The sequence below is a fragment of the Poecile atricapillus genome, chromosome 4 (genome assembly GCF_030490865.1).
Source record: "Poecile atricapillus isolate bPoeAtr1 chromosome 4, bPoeAtr1.hap1, whole genome shotgun sequence".
Classification (NCBI taxonomy): Eukaryota; Metazoa; Chordata; class Aves; order Passeriformes; family Paridae; genus Poecile; species Poecile atricapillus.
The window spans coordinates 54373850-54389219 of record NC_081252.1 but is presented as its reverse complement, the minus strand read 5'-3'; the positions used below and the strand labels follow the sequence as shown (position 1 = coordinate 54389219).

At 38.0% G+C, this 15370-nt stretch overlaps 1 protein-coding gene across 1 annotated transcript in view; it reads left to right on the top strand.

Moving 5' to 3' along the window:
• NWD2 (NACHT and WD repeat domain containing 2) overlaps window positions 1–14675 on the top strand; it is a 49734-nt gene extending 35059 nt beyond the window's left edge. Inside the window, exons 4-7 of the mRNA XM_058837838.1 lie at window positions 6357–6560; window positions 8182–8326; window positions 8630–9219; window positions 10740–14675. Of these exons, the coding sequence (XP_058693821.1) occupies window positions 6357–6560; window positions 8182–8326; window positions 8630–9219; window positions 10740–14675 (4875 nt within the window). The remainder of the gene's footprint in view (window positions 1–6356; window positions 6561–8181; window positions 8327–8629; window positions 9220–10739) is intronic.
• Window positions 14676–15370: the final 695 nt, after the last annotated feature.

Sequence of the window (15370 nt, the reverse complement as noted above, 5' to 3'; positions counted from 1 at the left end):
TCACCATTAGCATTTTTGCTTTGAATTTGAAGTAAGTTAGCTATTGTTCCCTTAAGTTATTAAAAAAAAAATAAGAAAAATTCTTTTCTGTTTGTTTTTTGGTAGTAAATTCTTGCTTTCAAGGCCTGACAGGCAGGGACCCAGCTAATCCTGTAATTTTTTTTTTTTTTTTTTTCCCAAAAATATGTCTGGCTGCACCTGCACATTTTGTATCACATAAGTGATTTCCACAGGATACTGTTAGAACAGAGTTATCATATACTTGCAAGAAACCAGAAAGAGCTATAGTTGTACTAAATTTCTTAGGATGGTATGTTAAATAAAAGGCCCTTGAAAACTGGCATCCTGACCATTTGTTTCAGATTTTCAAGATGTGGTTTACTGTATATTTGGTTATATCAGTTAACCCCACATTTCCGCAGACGAGGGTAAACAATGCCGACATGTTACAATTCTGTGTGTCTTCCTTAACATGAATGGCTTCCTGGGCAGGTTTGCACGTGTAAATGCACTTGTCTTATCACCTCCAAATTCAGTATGAAAGACAAAACATAGAATGTAGCCAGCATGCATGTAAAAAGTTTTGAAAACAATGGAGCATTTCTTGTAGCTGTGCTGAAGTGATTTTGTCTCCATACATACAAATATAGCAACTGAAATAAATTAATGGGTATTGGAATCTGATTACAGTAAGTATGCTTTTAGAAAAAAATATTTGGATGAAATCTGAGGTCTTTTAAGCCTGGTGCTAAATATAAATTTCTTTATAAATTTTATTTATAATTTTTTATTTATAATTTTTTATTTAGAAATCAATATTTCACTTAATATTTTTTCTTTATGTGTCTCTTTTGCCTATAGAAGTCTGATCCATTACATAGTAATATACATTCTATCAGATACTGCTTGTATGAGTGTCCCAGTAAACAGCAGAGAAAAAAACATATTCATCTGAGCAAAAATGGCTATTTGACTGATATGTATGGCTTTAAAGAGGAAGAAAAGGTTTTATTTCATAAGACAGATTTTTCTGCAAAAGGGAGGAAGCCTAGAAGCAAAGGCTGAGGAAGCAGGGAGTTAGGTCTCTGACCCCAGGATAAACATAAGGCAATAAATACTAAGTGACCATAGGGGGGAGAGTGATCCAGAGGACTTGGTAGCCCTTGTGAGTCATGCAAGCCATGGGAAGATAACATTCATGTTTCTGCTGTGGTTAATATTCAGTTGCTTATACAATGCTGTGAGATGACTTGCACAGAAAGGGGCTGCAGCAGCAGGGCCTTTGATGTGGGACTGCCACCCCATCACTCACGCTCTGAGGCCTGATGAGTGGGGTTTATACCTGGTGACCACAGACTTGTCCTTCTTCCAGTTCAGGGGAGGTTTTGAAACAGGGCTTTTGTGCCATGACTGTGCTTTGCTATTACATGCTTTGCTCCAGGGGGCTGCCCATGAGCTACACCAGATTTCTGTGCGAGGCCTTCTGCTGAGGCGTGGCATGATCCAGGCTGCAATCCACAGCTCTCCTGGGAATGGTGGAAGGACACCTCTGGGACATCTGTAAGACCAGCCTTTCCCAACCCCTGGCAACAGATGAACTTAATACCCTGCAGTGTTTTAAAAGCACTTAAATCCCTCCAATTTTCAGCTTACATTGTGAAGCACTGAGCATCTCTTCATGTAATGTGAGATACTCGTTCTCCTAATGGAGCTATTCTACTTTGAATAAGTGATCTTAGTTTAAGCTTATATTAATTTAGCAGGCTAAAATGTGACTCACTCAGGACCTCATCACAAAGGGTCAAGGCTTTCCTCCTTCAGTAGTGAGCAGTTTCTGTAAGAACAGAGCTGAGAATTAGGAAAAACAGCTTCCACTATGTGGTTATGACTAACCATTGCATACCTGTCCCAGTTCTGGGTCCCAGCCCAGGCTTAATTCCCTGCACTTAATTCCTGTGTCACGTGGGGACAGGAATACTTCCTAATTCCTCATGGATCTTGCAAAACTGAATTAAGGAGTGCTTAGTCCTGTACACAAGGAATTATATTAAGTTAAAAAATTAACTGTGGTTAGACTTAATTCCTTCAAAGATGATATTTTGAATGCTTATTCTTCAGAAAACTGGCAATCCAGGACTGCTCTGAGAAGAGGCAGAGAGAACATATGTATGCACTTCAGTGTCACATGTCTTCACAAACACCAAGAAATAGGACTGATTCCAATTAGCTGATCTCTGTTGGCAAAATGGCAAAAAAAATTGTTGCTCTTAAGTTGACAAGTAACTGAAACCACTCCATACAACATTACAAATCTGACTTCTCAAATGGCTTCATTTGCAGATGTCAATAAATAATTTCTTAAAAAAAGATTAATTAAACCAATTTGTAATTAATATAATTTACTGTTATTTGAGAGCTGTTTTTTATTAAAATTACAACCGAGTATCTTAGCTGGAATTAAATATATCTAACATTCAGCTTGTTCTGGTTTAATATAATGTATGTCATCAGAATTAATTAATATTTTAGTGATGTCTGAATTAATCATATGACAGGCCATGTGAATCCCTCATATCTCAAGATCAAATCTAAATCTTCTTTGTGTCCTCCTTTTGGTCATTATTGTGACTGCACCTATAATTTTAGCATCTTGTCACACCAAGAACATTAGAATGAGAAATATTTGCACATCTTATAGACAGTAGTTTTTTAACCTTCATTTAATTGTGATTTCAGCCTCAGGCTCAACAAAGCATCCCTGATGGAAACCACAGTGGATGGGGCTCTGAGCAGCTTTGTCTGTTGGAAGGTGTCCCTTGCCAAGGCTGGGGACTTGGAAGTAGATGATCTTTGAGGTCCCTCCCAGCCCAACCCATTCTGTGATTCTGTGAAAGCTAACAAGACTACTGCTGAGGTTGCTCTGAGTTAATTCTGTAAAGTTCTGTTAGACACGAATGGTTGCTGAGGGTTTTATACGTTTGTCAGCCTGGTGGTTTTATACAGTTCAATCACCTTCAATCTAATGAGTCTTTAATTTGTTGTTTTACTATTAAAGGAAAATGACTCATCAGGTGGGAGATTTTGGTTCACGAGTCTGCATATAAAACTGTCTCTTGATAGTGAACACAGTGTAAACATTACTGTTCCCTTCAAAAATAATTCCCTATAATAATCATCAAAATGCTGCAATGTTGTTATCACAAATTGAAGCTTTAGGTTCTCACTGTAGAGTACTGTAATATATTTCAAAAGTATCTGAAATAACGGTAATTCTTATTTACAGATTAAGTGTGAAACAACATAAAGAGTGTTAGAAATTACATTTACTTTCAATCCTGTTGCTTTATTTTTCTTTATTTTTCTAAGAAGAAATCTGTACTTACTTGAATTTACAGGAAATGGAGATGGGACAGATATTTCCAGAGGCTGCTCCAAGCCTCTGACACAGATGCAGTTCAGACACTGAAGCTCCTGAAGGAAAAGTGTAGTCCAGAGCTTCTCTTTGAGGCCTCTAAGGTTTGAGTTGTTTTGTGGTACCCTGATAGATTACACTTCTACAGATAGATATGAATTTAACCAGAATGACACCAGAAGAGTGAAGGGAAGGAGGTACTACCAAGCCTCACCTCTAACATAGGAAGATGCAGTTTTCACAGCCTGCAAATGCACCCATCCTAAGGCTGTCATGCAGCCTTAGAAACAAATAATGTATTAAAATTCCAGAAAATACAGATAGTCTGTTTATACCCCTTAGTCTTTTTTTAATTTACCAGTGCCACTGCTAATGGAAAACAAGCAGTGATACACCTGCTTAGCCCTGTATTTAGGGTTAGCTGGATCATGTCAAAGTTCTTTTTTATTGTGTTTTGCTCAAGTAGTCAGGAGGATAATCCCTAATACAATAACATCCCTGTCATTGAAAAAGACATTTACATAATGTCTTTTTCAATGACAGATGAGAGGTATAAAAAAAAGTCTTGTCCTTTTCATTTTAAAGTAAAACATGACATTATTCAGCTATAATACAGTGTAGAGAGAACAGCATAAACTGTTCCAGAGAAACAGAAAAGTACACAAAATAGTTCCAAAACAAATTTAGTTGATTAAATGCAGTACATTAAAATCAGACATAATAATGTTGATATTTTAGTATTGCTAATGAAGGGCCCAGCTATTGATCTTTTCTCAGGCAACTGTCTATTGAATCCACTGGACTTACATTCAGAAAATGTGTAGCCTAATGAATTTTAAATAATAATTTCTATACAAGATAAAAGCTCCTCTGAGAGAAATTTATAAGATTTCTGTGTCAACCTGAATGTGAAGAGGCTTTCCAATTCAGCATGATATAAGTTATTAACCTCACTTGAATGAAGAAGGAAAATAATACTATATTTTGTTTAACCTCTGCAGCTTCAGAACTCTAAAATTACAGGGCTCTATGAATAGATCAGAACAGTAAAAGCTTCAAAATTTTCCCCAGCTATCTCATTATGTGAAGCAACATAGCCCTCTCTGAGGGGAGCTACTAGCTGGAATAATCACAAATCAAAAATAAATTTAGATTATAGAAATACAGAATCATTTTATTTCATTAAATTTATTATTATATAAATCTAGTTGCTGAACATCTTCATTCCATTCTCCTGACTCCTTGATGTGTACCCTGAAGCTGTGGTGGGATCTGAATGGGCAGCCAAGACAAACTCAACTTTACCCTAAAGCCTCTCTTACTGGAGAAGATTTTTGAAGGACTTGGATGCTGTGACTTGTCAGAAACTGGATCCTGGGTTATATGAACTATCACAATTCCTACATTCCTTCGATTCTCCTGAGCAGTGGACAGACACTGACTTGTTCCTGTCCACCAGCTCTTTGTCAGTGCTCCTCTATGGAGGATGCCAAGTGTTTGCCTCAGAGCCAGCATGGTAGTCCATGAGCTCTCCCTAGTCTGCTCCAGGCAAAAATCAGCCAGGTTAGTTTACACGATGTCAAATGTGGTCTGAGCCAGCTGATTTTCCCTGGAAGGAGATATTCATGCACTGCTCTGGTGTCTGCTCTGGGGTTGCAGCATCTGGCATGGTGAGCCACTGGAGTGTGCCAACATAGCTGGGCTCAGCAAAGTGTCCTGCTGCTTCGTGCTTTCATAATCAGTGAAGCAGGATTCATCATCACCATCATCATCATCATCATCATCATCATCATCGTCATCGTCATCATCATCATCATCAGTTATTGATTTTCAGGGTGTTCTGCTGGAAGAGTTTAAAACAGCTTCTCATTATGATGAGTGGTTTAAAATAATGAATATTTAGATATTATTTACAAACATGCTCATTTACATTTTTAGGGCACTACTGTTTTTGCATTAGCATTGCTTTACTAAGATCTTTCTGATTCAAATCAAGATTCTGATACTGTTGGTTCCTCTCCACATTAAGTACTCCTTTTCATTAATGCAAGATCTTTGCTCAATACATTTAAAATGAGGAAAGAATTTTGAAAAATCATATTTTAAATTAGGTAAGAATTCTCACTGACTTCTGTGGACCAAGTATTTAATGCAGGACTGATCTGATGGTCACAAATTTGAAAAAAAAAATTTCAAAAGATTGCAGCAATTTTCTATAACACTATTGTCTATGAAATTGTAGGACATTACAATCATATTTTACACATTTTTTACAGACAGTAAACTACAGGAATAAATTTCTTTTAAAGGAATATATTTAGAGCACCACAACCAGTATTTTAATCCTCATTTTTTAATGGGAAATGTCTCCTGTGCCCCAGTTTAAGAACTGCTTTCCACAATGCAGAGGTTTATGCAGAGGTACTAAAACTGGGTTTGACCAATTTCTACTCAGTATTTGCTCCTTCCTTGTTCATTCGGTGGGCAGCTACTGGGGCAAAGACAACAAGAATAGAAGACAGCAAAGCAGCTTGTGATTCTGCAACACTGATCCTTGCTGGTATAAGCCACAATTTCAATTTGCTTTTGCATGTGAGGGTAATCTCAACCTGTGACTAATGGAACTCAATAATACATGAGTCAATACTGTGCTAAGTATGTAGGGTATTTTTTAATTATTTCTTTTGAATGCCTTTGTATTTTTACTACTAGTTAGTACTATGAGTGACAATACTTACTTGAAATTTTCTAAGTCATTGTAGTAAAATACAGCTCTGTACAATACCCTTAACAGTAATTCCTGTCACACAGTGTATGTTTCCCTTTCCTAGTAATTTCAGTCATTACACTACTGCCAGACTTACTTTTAGGAAATTCAGATCCTGAAGATGCTTTTCACATAATGAAAAAAAAATTTAATCCCTACTTTTCTGTAAATACATAGGGCCTATTGGGAGAGAAGTATGGGAACATCCGAATACCGGGGGAAGTTGAGTCAGCAGAATTTGAAATGATCCTGGATGCTGCTATAGAGGCCAAGCTAGAGACAAGGATTTTGGAAGAGTGGTACTGCAGGGATGAGAACGCAGTGCCACCAGCATATTATCTCAGACCAAAATCAGAAATGCTGAAGAACTACCAGAATACGGTAAGTCATAGTCAACTGCTCGCAAAATTTTTCTCTCTCCGTTACAGTGGCAGGCAGTCCCTAGGGCCAGGCACTTGTTGTCTTTGAATTAGGTTCTACAGCCCTGTCCACATCTGAACAATTGCTGCTGTGGTGCTCCTTCCCTGTACATGGTGAAGGAGCAGCTGCAAAACACCGAGGAACACAACTCCTTGACACATTGATGCACTCTCTGCCAGCTAGAGAGTGTGAATTTGCGTTGTCTGTGACCTGTTAGGGTTAGTGGACAGTTGTGCAGATTGCCCTTCCCTGGTGTTGAAACATGGAGAACTCAGGCTCTTCTGCTTTGTACTGTGCCTTTGCTAGATTTCAATAAGCAGGACTTGCAGAGGAAATACACATTTTCCCTTCTATCCCCATAGAAGAAAACTCTAACAGTCAAACAAGTGCTTAGCACTGTCTTGAGTCAGATATCATACTTTTAAATCATTAACTGCATTCTAGCATAAGATTTTTGAACACTGTTAATTGCAATTTTTAAAGCAGGCATTTGTCTTCAATTGATGACAATAAAAACTATCTATTTCTCAGGGTTCAGTTCTACCCTCCTACACATCCAGCACATACCTAAGGACATATTTTAGTGTACAAAAAATGAAGTCTTTAAAAGAGTTTTCACTTCATTTTGAGTGCATATTGTATTAATGGGGGGTTTTGTTATTACATCTTTGTAAATTTCCTGAAGCTACTGACTAACATGGGACTAAGTAAAAATATGTTAATAACTTAAATAACTTAATGTTCTTAACTCAAAAAGCTTCAAAAATATGTTCATAACTTAAAGCTGTAATGCAGGTGTAACATAACTTAAAGATGTAACACAGAGTTACATCTCATAAACTTATAGAAAGTAATAAAAAATACTCAGGTTTGTCAAGAAAGAGTTTCTAGGGAATTTATCCTGGAGATTCCACACTCCAAGAAAACTGGAAACCCCTGAAATATTTCACCAGCAGTAAATAAAACCTAGCTGATTTAGAGAAAGCGCCAGCATGGCATTTACAAGATACCATCTGAAAGGATTAGTGAATTTATATTAGAATTCCTCTCTGATGACAGTTAAGATTAGCGTTACTATAGCAATGAATGAATGAATATAATGTTACATATAATCCTGTATTTTTAAAATATGGTAGCTAATATAAGGCACTTAATTACAGGTACCAGGAACCTCATTTTCAGTTTTGAGATCCAAGTTTAAATTATTATCATTATTACATCTCATTAAGGGAAAAATAATTTTTAGCAATATTGCTGCTGCTTTATTATCATCATTTCAGGCTTGATTCTCAAAACCATCTTTCTGTAAAGGTGTTGTTGGCCTTATTCTTGAAAAATATTGCATTAGCTGCTGACACAAGGGATTTAGAAAATACTCCAAGGAGCTAACTCTTAAAATTCTAAAATGGAATACAATATGATCGCCTGCAGTATAAAATGTTTAACTTTTATTTATTTTTGTTAGTGTATGTGTTTCTCTGTTACCATGTTATTTTTGGCCTTGAATATTAAACTTCTATCTTCTGAAGTTGTATATGTTATGTATTAGATCTACTCTTTTAACTATGGATATTTTTAAAAGATGGAATCTTCTTCGAATTCTATGAATGAGAACAAATGGCAAGATATATCAGAAGAGATTAAGAAGATTTTTAAGACTGCTGTAAAATTGCTATATGAGAAAGGAAAAATGAAACACAGCCAAGCGAAGAGATATCTTTCCTCTGGTAAAGTTCACACTAACAATTTTTATGTATTCATTTATTGTGTTTTCTGTCAACCTTTCCACAAACATGAAAATATATTTCTGTTGGCATTTCTCATATAATTAAAGGGGGAAAAAATGGTTTGCTGTGCTTCTTGAGACTAAAACCCATACAAAAGCACCCAGCAAATTCTCTGTGTTTGTTTTTTTCTGGTTTTTACAGAGAATAAATGCAATCAAGTCTGCCTGTTGTGGGTAGGGCATGTTCTTGCAGGTTTATAAAGAAAAGTTGAGAGAGACTCTTGTGTTCTATTTTCATCCCCAGCTATTGAAGATGAACTTGATTTTGCCTTGGGTAAACAAACACCAGCTTTCCTAAAGAAGTGTGTTTGTTACATCCGGAAAATTGCCAACATTGAGCGTTTTGTTAAAATTCCAGAGATGGGAAAATACATGGACGTGGTACATAAAGCTGGAAAGTTTCTACGAGATCCTGAAGCCCATGAGAAACTGATCAAGCTCAGGGATGAATTCATTCCTACCATTGTCGCATCATCCAATCTGAGAGTGTACACATCCGTCACCCACTGTGACATGAAACTGGGTTACTCCCAAGAAGTGGAGAGCCATTACATTGAAGGACTTGGTAAACAGTTCTATGAAGACATGATTGATATAATCCAAGCTACAGTGCAGCAGAATTTTGACACGGAGACAGACATGCTGTACGATGAAGTTCTTCAACACTCATCGCTATGTAAAACATACTCCACTTTTTATGAATATAGATGTGAGGCATTAAACATAGTTCACAAATACATTTTACCTAGAAAAATAGGACACATTAACCCTCTTATCATATATGGAGGACCATGCACAGGGAAGACTCTTTTGCTAGCTGAAGCAGCAAAGAAGGTAAATAGGCAACTTACATACTAAGTTCATGTAAAGAGCATTACTGTGTGTAAAGGCCAACTTATTTTCATTATTTCTTTTCTCAACAGATCTAGCAGCCTTCTATATATAAAATAAAAATAATAGCATGTATATTCAGCATATTATTGTACACATTTGCAGAAAAATATTACCTTTCAATAATAATGTATTTGTATCGTGCTTAGCCAAAACAAATATAGTTTGTCAAAACTCTTAGAAATCTAATAGGAATCAATATATTTTGAATTAACAATGTCTATTTTAGAATGCTCTCTTTCCTTCTTGCTCCTCTGAGGCCCTATGAATCCACAAGCGTCTAAACATCTCATTTTGGTTTTAGTCTTAAACACAAATGCAGTATGTATTTCCAAGTCATGCCATCTCATATTCTCATTAGAAATAATTCTGGAATTATTCTAATACACTGGCTACAAATCTATATGTAATAAGCTGCAAAAATACCCACACTTATTTATCTGGCATATTCTATTGAAGTCATTGAGCTGAGTACTACAGGGAAATGAATGAAACATTTTGTGCAAGGCACTACAGGATGCCGAAAAGGACTAAGCTGGCATCACCAGACCTAATTCTGCAGGTGACAGTCACAACTTTGAGTTCCTGGAAGGGTGGGCAGAGAATTTAGATTAGTGAGCTGGGAAACTACCACATCAGCCAGAAGGAAATAAAGGGAACAATACTGTTTATAATCCCTCTATCTACTTCCTGTGGAGTCACATTAGCTGCATATACGAAACTGTGATTTGCAACTCAGGATCTCATTTCATATCTGAGTACATAAATCAGCCTAGAGACTCTGGTTCTGCTTTTCTTTTAAAACACTGTAATAACATAAAGTGAGGTGAAGAGATGTGTTAGGCTGCAGAGCCTGGGAAGATTTAAAGAAGTTATACCACTCACTGGCTTAGAGTACTCTAACCAAAAAAACTTCAAGAGACAGATACATTTTGCTTTTTGTGGCAGTGTTTTAGAGTAAAAGTCACAGGTACAGCAAGGCAAAGTGTAGTTCTATGGGCCAGGGATTAAAGTAACCAGCTAGTTAAGCACAATCTGTACTCTGATCTGTGTCCTTAGAGACACGTCTTTATACTTAGTCAGAGTCAATGCTAAACCGGTTGAGGTGGCAGGCTGGTGTGCCTGACCAAGGATGACATTGTGTAGCGTCTAAGGATGTTTATTTATAAGAGACTCTATCTACTTACTTTCAGAGGTGAGTCTTAGATATTGTGAAGAGTACCCTGGGATTTATGGAGTACATTCTAGTCATGTCCCCTTTGATGTAAGCCTATTTGTGCTAAACAAAGATGTTATATGATTTGAATTTCATTCAGTGCACCCACCTTGAACTCTGCCAGTGAAAGCATTTCTATTCAACCAGTAATGTTTTTAATGTTTATTCATATATAGACTATCACTATTTATAAACTCTGTTACTGTGCTTCATTGAGATATAAACTAAATTATGCTCTATATTCTAGGCCTATTCCTGGTTGCAAGAAGAGATGGGACCAGATTCAGACCCCGTGGTAGTTATAAGATTTTTGGGATCCACTGAAACAAGTACAGATCTGAAGAATATACTTCAAAGCATATGTGAACAACTAGCAGTCAACTATCGTTGCCTTGTACAAAGTTACCCAAAAAAGATTCATGACCTTCGGGACTTGTTCATAAATCTCTTGAATGAGTCTTCATTTCACAGGCCACTGGTGATTATATTTGATGCTTTAGAACAGCTAACAGATAGTGATGATGGTAGGAAGCTCTGGTGGCTTCCCATTCACCTTCCACGTTCAGTACGGATAATTTTGTCAACACTGCCAAACAAGCATGGGATCCTGCAAAAATTGAGGTGCCTTATTCATGAAGAAAGCAACTATATTGAATTGACTGCAAGGGACAGAAAGATGTGTAGTCAAGTACTGAAACATCAGCTGCTGCGAGTTAAAAGGAAAGTAACATCAGGGCAACAAATCTATGTCAATGAGGCATTCTCCAAGTGCACACTGCCTATGTTTGTGAACTTAACCTTCAGAGAGGTCAGGCACTGGAGATCTCATAAGGATGTGGATGAGTCCTCCCTCTGTGTTACTGTCCATGAAAGCATAGAGCAGCTGTTTTGGTCACTGGAAAACAAGTGTGGGTCAAGACTATTGTCAAGAGCACTTGGCTACATCACTATGTCCAAATCTGGCCTGAGTGAAATGGAACTGGAGGATATTTTAGCCCTTGACAACAGTGTTATGTATGAACTGAATGAGAGAGTCAGAGAGAGTAACCCACTGAGAATTCCATATATATACATTGCAAGACTTAAGGAGGGCTTACAGGGGTATTTAATAGAGCGACAGGTGAAAAATGTAACGCTGCTTCTTTGGGCAAATAGGCACTTGCAACTAATTGCCCAGAAATTGTACCTGCACAATGAAGAAGACTTGCGTGAAATGCACACAGTCATGGCAGAGTATTTCCTTGGTGTTTGGTCAGGTGGACGAAGAAAACCTTTTTACAGCAATGACCAATATCTGAGTGGTTGTCCTGGCCATGAGAGTAGAGGCCTGAATGAGGATGAAAAGCACTGCATGGATCAGGCTGCTTTTGACAGGCAGGCACCAGATCAGCCATGGGTCTTCCAGTGTAACCCATTGGAACCTGATATCTTTTTTATTAATCACAGAAAAATGACAGAGCTTATTCATCACTTAACAAGATGTGGAAGAACTGATGATCTTCTGTACGGAGTCATCATGAACTTCAGCTGGCTGTACACCATGATCAGAATAGGGCAGTTTGATAAAGCACTTTCTGACATAGACCTGGCTTACACTTACTCCCAAGAAAAGGAGCTGAAATTTCTGGCCAGTACCCTCCGCAGTATAAAGTTCAAAGTAGTAAAATACCCAGGTTCACTCTCAGCTGAATTACAGCAGAGACTTCTCCCAGTAGTAAGTTCATTGCCCAAACTCAGACATCTCCTTCTAGAATGTGACAAGGATGGACCCAAGTACTGCTCTATCGTCCCTTTGCATTCCTCCATGGATGTGACTTACAGCCCTGAGCGCCTGCCACTGTCATCCAGCTGCATGCATGTCACTGAGATTTTGCCTACATTTAATCCCAGCACAATTATTGCTGCTTTAGAAAATGGCTCCATTAGCACCTGGGATGTAGAAACCCGCCAGTTACTAAGGCAAATTACAACAGCTCCCTCTGTTATCTTAGGGATGAAGCTTACAAGTGATGAAAAGTACCTTGTAGTAGCTACAACAAACAACACTCTTTTGATATATGATAACATAAATTCCTGTCTTCTGTCTGAGGTGGAAATTAAGGGGTCAAAACACTGTGGAATTGCAGGGGACTCCAGTTTTATAAATGGATTTACATTATCGGTCAACCATGCGCTTGCTTGGCTGGAGGCCAGTAAAGATGTTACTGTAATAGATCTGCTTTATGGTTGGCCTCTCTATCACTTCCACTGCTGGTACGAAGTGACCTGCGTGCAGTGTTCTCCAGATGGAGTTTATGCATTCTGCGGGCAGTACTTGAACACCGCGACCATTTTCCACTTGGGCAGTGGAGAGAAGCTGACCACTGTGACCTCTGAATTTTCAAGTGGATTTGTGAAATTCCTTCTCATTTTGGACACAGCCCAAGAAATGGTGATGGTGGACAGTGAAGGTAGCCTCTCTGTTTGGAATACAGAGGAAATTGCAAAACCCCAGCTTACAGATGACTTTGACTGCAGAAGAGAAGACAGCGAAGTTGTCAGCATAGAACTTTCTGAAGACCAAAGTGCAATTTTAATTTGTAAGGCTCTCAGCATTGAGCTTCTTGACACTCGTGTGTGGAAGGTGGCTGAAAAGTTTAGAGCTAAACACAATGAGCGCTTTATATCTGCCGTGTTGTCCAAAAATGGCAACTGTATAATTGCTTCAATGGAAAATACCTCAGCCATTTTTGTTTGGAGAAGAGATACTGGACAGTGTATGGCAAGCTTACAGGAAATCTCAGGAACTATAGTCAGGCTAATTAAATCAAAACATCATAACATGCTGCTATCCTTATCCACCAGTGGTGTCCTTTCTATCTGGGATATAGACATCATAACTGCTATGTCCAATATTGACAAATCTGGCAAACCTATCCAAAGACTGGTGTTGCCAGCCAGAGGTGAATTAATATACACATTGGATGGATCAGATTCTGTCCATAAGTGGAACTTCAGCACTGGATTTATTGAAGCTGTGTTCAAGCATGAAGGTATTGTTGAAAACTGTGTGCTGACCTCTTCTGGAGAGATAATGGTAACTTCAGATGATAAATGCAGCCAGTATGTATGGCACACGGTTAGTGGTGAAAATATCTTTCGCATTAATGGACAAAAAATATCAGAGCTAATGATTACTCATAATGATCAGTTTGTCGTCTCTCTCTGTGAGCAAAATGCATCCAGAGTTTGGCGACTGGCTACAGGACATAGGGTTTGCAATATTTTAGTTGCCTTACAGAATGCATTTATAACAACTGCAAATACATTTGTAGTTGGAATGGCAAAAAACAAAGTGTTGGCAGTGAGTCTCTGGACAGGCAGTATAACAAAGAAATTTTGCTGTGATGATGGTGCAAGCATTGTGGATATTAAGTTGATACCAGACTGCCCAGACATTGTAGTATTTATAACTTCTACTGAAACTGTGAACATTTGGAGCCTAACAGAGGAAGTCATCTGCAGACGTGTACAATTGCCCACCAACTTCTTAAAAAAATTGGAAGACTTTGAAATATCTCCAAATGGGAAGCTGGGAATTATAACCCGTGGTGATGAGAACATCAACGTGCTTGATTTATACAGCGGCAAACTTCGTGTGGTTCACGCTCCGGGTGTCATCTGGCGGCAGAGGCTGTCTCGCGATGGCCGCTACCTGGTGTACATTTGTTGTCGCGGGGAAGAAGATGATGATAATGGTGCAGTCTCTAGTTTAATTGTAATGAGGCTAGCAGATGGCAAAAACATCGGTGCCTGTTCCCTTTATAAAACTCCCACTTTTCTTGCACTCTCACAGAGACATTTAAACATTATTATTGGATTTGATGATGGAAGTATAGGTACTTACACTGTAGTGGATCGTGTTGATGCTGCACTGAAAATCAAAATTGCTACTTCAAACAGCCGTCAGATTTTCAACAACACAACACAAGTGATTAGGCCAAAGTGTCACAATTATAGTTTCAAAGTCACTGCAGACTGCATTTGGAGGGAATCAACAGAAGTATTTGCAAGGGATAGCCCCATCACAGTTACAGAGGCTGAGGTGAGTGAAGCAACACCAACCAAAAGACACAGCTACTGCTATGAGAAAGTGTGCTCAGCCATAGATTGCAGAGGACACAGTTTTGCATCTGACAACTGAGTAACCATCTGGATGACCTTATCTGAATAGTACACTGGCTTAGGTATGTCTTCTGAATTCATGTAAAAATCAGTTTCTTGCAAGACAGATAGAAACAGCAGAGGGCAGACCAGCTGTTTTTTCCTGTCTTACATTTCTCTAAACATAAAAGCAAACATAAAGCAAATGGGCTGCAGGGTTTGTTTTTTTTTAATTTCGGAATACAAGGTTTAGTCCAGAATTTCACCAGGGCCTTGATTAAAAATTTCTAGCAATACTATCAAAATTGTTATGCTATTACAGAAGTTAGGTGATCATATCCGTGGTTGACAAACTGTTTTAACTAGAAGTAAGGCTCTAAGTGATTGGTGAGAAGTCAGACCACTATTTTATATTCCAAGTCACCTAGATGGGTCTATAGCTAACAGTCAACTTTATACCCACTTGCAAAAATGTGTTTTTCTGCTTGATGGTGCAATGACAAGATGTCACCTGCCAACCTGGAACACTTGATACATTCCATCATCATTTTAAAAATACTTACTTTTATTTTTCTTTTGAATTGAGATTAATCTTTGGGCTGAAAGGAGTAGGTGCCAGTCAGCTGCTAACATGTCAGCATATGAGGCAACAAGTATTTGTTCACCTTAATGAACAGAATGAAAGTTGTTATTTTTTAAATGCATGCAGGGATTTCAGGTTTCTGTATTGTGATA